General features: G+C 43.6%; 1 protein-coding gene across 1 annotated transcript; it reads right to left on the reverse strand.

Annotated features, from left to right (window-relative positions):
* Positions 1–202: 202 nt before the first annotated feature.
* Positions 203–6,001, reverse strand: GRPEL1 (GrpE like 1, mitochondrial). Its single transcript, XM_010710385.3, has 4 exons — positions 5,862–6,001; positions 5,098–5,266; positions 3,203–3,284; positions 203–1,076 (listed from the first exon to the last, which is right to left on the reverse strand). The coding sequence occupies exons 1-4, from the start codon at positions 5,930–5,932 to the stop codon at positions 730–732; spliced, it is 669 nt and encodes a 222-aa protein (XP_010708687.1). The 5' UTR covers positions 5,933–6,001; the 3' UTR covers positions 203–729.
* Positions 6,002–6,062: the final 61 nt, after the last annotated feature.

Consider the following 6,062-nt stretch of genomic DNA (forward strand, 5'->3'; position numbering starts at 1 on the left):
ACAGTTTGCATAACAAACTGATTTGCAGAGCTTGAAAGTTACGAGTCTATCAAAATCCTTTAAACCAATTTATACAATATTAAATTCAAAATCCAGAGATAGGATAAGTTGTACTGGTTCTTCAATGCCATACAAGTATTAAATGGTTTTCTTGAGTCAACTTGACTATTGATCTAAAAGGGCTGAACAATTACAAAGGATGTCCACTCTCCCTTGCCTTTTATTTTCAGGTCAGAATTCACAAACGTTTCTATTTCAGTTGTTGAGAGGGATTGTTTCTGAATAGGCATTCTACAAAAATGGGTGCTTACATCAGCCAAAAAGCCAGTGGATACTTGCAGAAGATTGATTATCTGGACAACTTCACCCACTTTTGCAGTTTAGCGTTACAAAGCGAAAGGAACCATTTGAACCACTGACTGGATCTTCAGTTTACATAGTGATAAACACAAGATTGCAGAATTGTGAGCATTTTGTTCATTTCATTTTAATGTGTACCTTCAGTAGCCATGGTTGTAACAAATATTACTGATAGAAGAGAGCTGAAGGAACACCGTTGAAGGCCGCTAAGCAACAGAATGTCATTGTCTGCTTCATTTTCACTGGGAGACCTCAACTGGTTCACCGGAACCTCTTGGGGGACAGAGGGATAAGGAAAGCACGACGTAAGAGAAAAACCATCCAGCTGTTTAATAATTGAATGGCATTTTAAGTGCTCTGATTGAGCAGCTAAGCGTCTTTCACAACGCCCACGAGGGCGGGCCGCAGCGTGCGCCCATGCAGCTTATAGCCGATCTTGGATACTAATGCAATAGTGCCAGGCTCCTTCCCTTCCATGGGAGCGTGGAACAACGCTTCGTGTTCGTAGGGATCGAATTTGGCTCCGACGGGGTTCAGTCTGAGCAGCCCGTGTTTTTTGAACACTTTCTGGATCTGTACTTCTGTCATGACAAGACCTTCGTATAAGCTCTTCAGGTGAGGATTTTCATCCTTAATTTCTTCTTTTGGAACGCTTTCTGTTGCTTTCTCCAAAATGTCTGCGACTTCTAGCAAGTCCTTACAGAAGCCCTGAATACCTAAAAAGGAAAGGAAAAGAAAGGGGAGGGAGGAAAGCAAGTATTAAAAACCATCACCAACAAAAAAAAAAATATACAGTGATGAGATGATATCGACAGTTAACTGTAACAAAAGTTACCAAAACCTTCAGATGACTTCACGTCATTTCCTGCTGTTAAGGAATGGATCTTTTGTCTCTCAGTGGTGGGATTCACCTGAAGACCAAAGCATTATATTGCTCTATTTCTACTCTTTAATCTGAGATACAAAGAGTGTTTGCTGAAGAAAAAGCTTGTAGTCAGGCTGACAAGGAATCTTAAGAGGTGAACAGTGATTCCTCCTTTAATGAGCAGAACACTCGTAACCCCCCCCTCCCACTACAAACCGCTCTTACAGAGTGAGCCAGAGGCTGCACCTCATGCTGAGTAATTCCTGGACCAGCAGCAGTTTTGAAGCTGATCTCCAGCTCGCCCTAGAAGAATCTGGACTCATCTCACTTAAGGTAGAATGTCTCAAGCAATCACAAAAGACCAGGACAACTCAGAACAACGCATTTCTCTGCAGAGGTATGATGATGACAAAGTGCACTGAGTTGTGGCAGCCTTGCTCATTTCTTCTTTTAGTCAGGGCTGGGATTTATAACTCTGTCCACTTGTTTTCTCCTCACCAGGAAGAGCGCAGTACCAGAAGACAATGAACTACAGAAGCATCTTGCAGGATCTATAAGGATGAACTAGTTCTCAGGAAAAGGCCACTTTAACAACTGCACAATTTTATTTAGAGACTTGAGCTTTTTACAGAACTGTATCTGAAAGCGTCCAGTCAGTTCCCAAAATATTAGGAAATGAATCAAAACTTTAAATTCAGCCTAAAACTATGGCTAGGGCAGAACTGTCCCAAACACCAGCTGTCAAGCGCTCTGGATCAAACCAGACAGCAATTTGTTCAGAAAGGGATTTTTTTATTTTTTTCTATTTTTTTTTAGCATAAGTTATTTCTATAGACAGCTGTCACTGCATCTCTACGGACTTAGTTCCCAATGGACAAGTTTAAGAATGAATTTCCCTTAAGAGTTTAAAAACAAAAAAAAAAAAAAGCAATCCCAAATGAATGATGAAACTTACAGTCACACATTGACTGAGATAATGTTTAAATGAGAAACTTTATTTGAATATTTTTATCATACATCTCTGGGCTCAGAGATAACTCCAAGCCTTTCTGCCCTACACAGCACAGCAATCAAACAATGCTTTTTGCAAATGAACTTCAGGATGAAGCATTCAAACATCCATGAAAATGGTACAGAACAATGAAACAAAGAGATGCTTTCTTACCACACACATTAACTGCAGATTCTGCATGTAGAAATTAAAATGTCTGCATTCAGAATAAAACTACACAGCTCTGCAGTGCATCAAGAGAGGGTAGCTTATATTTCAAACCAAAGTGAGTGACAGACAAGTACTAAAAGGAAGCTCTTTTGCTACAGCGTTTACACACAAGCAAGAAATTCTGTCTGAATGTCAGAACGCTGTGTCAGATGTCAGTGAGCTGGCTGCTGGAGGCAGATGTGTTTCTAGCACTCCTTAAAGCCTACAGCTCTATGTTCCCTACCACTGTACTGCCTGTTTGAAAGCCATGGCTTTCACCAGAAGAGGAATGTTATTCAAATCTGAAACAAATGAAAACCTCCACAGAATGAACCACCTCAGAATCCATGCATCAATAACAACAAAACAAGCAACACAGCAAGCATGCCAGTATTCCATCCTCCCCCTCTGTTTTTGAAGCCTGCCATGGGACCGAGCGCATAAAAAGGCAAACTTGAGGCTGCAAACCTTACTAGAAACATCTCCTAATGCTGTACATTTAGCAAATCAGGTGCCAAATTCAAACAAAATTCACAGTTGTTGACTTAAATTGGTTAAGTCTTGCCCTATCTTAAGGGAGACTATTGTAATTCTATTACCAAGTGAGGAACCATTTTTAAACCTCTTTCCCCTAAAGATGTTTTTTAAACTAAGTAGCCAGAATAACTACAAGTACAACTTGTCAAAACTGTAGGCTAGTAAACTCCATTTTCCAGGCTCTGCTTTTCAAGTTAGTATTCCTGGGTCTAAAGATTAAAAACAGAGTTCTGACTGACCGTATAACTTTGCTTCTTCCACAAGTTTCTGGCTTCTTTGCCTCACATTTTCTGCATCTGCCAGGGCCCGCTTGTACTTATCCTGCAGAAAAACAAGTCACAGAAGAGATTTCAATCCAAGTGGTTGAAGCATTGAAAATTCTAAAGTGAGTACAGAACAGCATTTCTCTTTTACTCTTAGATTAATTTTAAATAGTGGATTTAGGCAAACTGAAGACACGACAATTACCACTGTATCCTTGTTGCAAAGAAAGTTGTTTGCTTCATTTATGTGCAGAAAGAAGCTAGAGAAAAGAAGTAAGGATTGGCCTGTAGACTCAATATTTGCTGTCAGGAATTTTTAACACTACAGATACACCAATTTTTCCAAAGATTTCTGCTTTTTCTGGCAAGTGCTTGCAGGAAGTCTTCATAAAGTATTATGTATTCTGACACTAGCAAACAAGACCAACCCAACCATTCAATCTGCCTCTTCCCTCTCCACCAAAGTGTCCTCCAAGTTTTTCAGACCTTTCAAACTACAAAGTCTGACTCCTCTGTTTATCAGGCTAAGTTTAGGTATGTTCCTAGCAAGTTGTCCTGCAGCATGAGATGCATTAAGAACTAGATTCAACAAACGGTGTTTCAGTGCTGCACCACCTGACCCAGAACTCTGCTGGGCCTGCACACACTGTAAGGTTGACGTTCGCATCAAGAAGTTGACTGAAGGGATGCCCTACGTAGCCAGGAACATATACTGTCAACTGAGGTGTTAAACAATCTCCCCGATTTGTCTTTCAGTTCTTTCCTAAGGGCAGCAGAAAGGAATCTCAATCCACTTACAATTCATAGGCATTGCTACTACAGAAGGTTCTGGGCTACCTCTCAAAGTCCCAAATGCTCTAGAAAGACATTTTCTATAAAGCACGCATCCAGAAAAGCTATGCTTTTGTTTAATCCACACCTCTCACCTCCTAGGGCACTGTTCACTCTCCATTAAGTCATGCATGAGAGAGAATGCAAGATTCACTAGGCCGGATAGTGGGAATGCAACACAGACACGTTACTCTCCCATTTAAAGGCATCTCTAACAGAGATGGGTTCAAACTCCCACTGTGTAAGCATGTAATAAGTACAGTATTATATACAAGCTAAGAATTGTTAACCCCTACCTTTGGAAAAGTCAGTGGCTGCTTTCAGAATACCTACTCTTAGCTCACATACATACATACAAGATGCATTCCAAGCCATACCTGAACTTCAAAGAATTATTTCTCCATTGAGCAAAAATCTAAGTGGGCTGAAGTCAGTGAAACTAAAGAACAAATTTCCAGGTTGTAGGGGAACTGTTATGTCGCAGCCTGAACTGATGACTGAGCACCTGGTGAAGAGGGTGGCTGGCCTAGGAAGCACAGGTGCAAGATATTCACCTGTGTTTCCCATGTGACAGGAAGGGCTCATTTAAGGGCCAGCTTCCAAAGGAAGAGCATCTTTTGGATGAAGGCTACTTCCTGAGAAGGAGTGGTCTATAGCCAGAGGCCCTATCACCAATCAGGTGAGTCAACTTTTTCCTATATATGCTTACTGCCATTCCTAACGCTGTTTTGCCTGGCATCACAAAGAACTTCTCAGAAGCAATTTCCCTGCTTCTGAGAACCAACACAGGTCAAGCAAGATTCCATCCAGAAATCAGAATGAAACCACCCAAAGTTCTTGTTTTAGAGTAGGACGGGATACATTTCAGGTCTTACAGTAAATCCACTCTCTTAAGTTTTGAGAAATTATTTGATTACAGCTTATTATCCATTAACTAAACATCAGTTGGATTTTTGCGTTCAGACTATGCACTGAGAAGCTATAATCAAGACTCTTAGGTACACAGCCCAGGAGGTATGCACACAGACTGAGCCACTTACAGTAACTTCCTTGAGCTGCTCTTCCAGTTTGGCCTTTTCCTCAGTTAACATTCTTTCAGCAGCACTGGGTTCAGTCTTCTGCTCATTGTGGCTCTGACCCTGGTCCTCTTCCAAGTTCTGGCCAGTGCTCTTCTGCTGTGTTGCTACACAAAGCAGTCGTGGAGAGGTCCTATGGGGGAAAAAAACCACACAGAGAGTATTAATCGACCACTTACCCTGTAGGACAGTACTGCTTCCTAGATGCTTCATCTGACAAATCAACAAGCACAACAAACACACATAAGAGCACAAATTAACGATTCTAGAACTGTGGAATCTGTCTGTAGAACCTTCCATCAAAGAACCAAATTTAGCTAATCTGAACTGCTGCAAACAACAACTCGTCTGCAAGACACGGACCACGGGGCAGCTCGTGAGTGCCCGTTCGGTCCAGCCTATGCCATAGGGCACAGGAGCTCGCTTTCACGGCAGCACGCATTCTGCCTGATGCAACGGCCCGCAAGAGCCGCCCGAGGCCCGGCAAGAGAGCAGCGGCCGCACCGCACCTCGGCCCTTACACCGAGAAAAGGCCTCCAAGACGGTCCCATGAGCGCTTCGAGGCCGAGCCGGCCCAACGCCCTAAGCGAGCTGGCTCACAGGGCTGCACGCCGAGCCCGAGCCCGGGCCCTGTCCCAACAGAACGAGGGTGAAGGGCTGGCCCTCGTTCCCGAAGGCCCCGAGCGCGGCCTCAACCGACGCACCCGGCCCGGCAGCACCGCGCTCACCTCAGCGCCAGGCTTAGCAGCGGGGACCGCGAGCGGAGCGTGCCAAACACGCACTGCGCTACCGCCGCCATAGTGCCTTCCTACCCAGCACCGCATCTGCCCGCCCACCTGCGCATTTACCAATCAAAGAGAGGGGGCTCCAGGAGTGACGCGGGCAGCAGCCAATCCGAAAGGAGGATGAGCGAGAGCGATGGGTGGAAC

The sequence above is a fragment of the Meleagris gallopavo genome, chromosome 4 (genome assembly GCF_000146605.3).
Source record: "Meleagris gallopavo isolate NT-WF06-2002-E0010 breed Aviagen turkey brand Nicholas breeding stock chromosome 4, Turkey_5.1, whole genome shotgun sequence".
NCBI classification, from domain to species: Eukaryota; Metazoa; Chordata; class Aves; order Galliformes; family Phasianidae; genus Meleagris; species Meleagris gallopavo.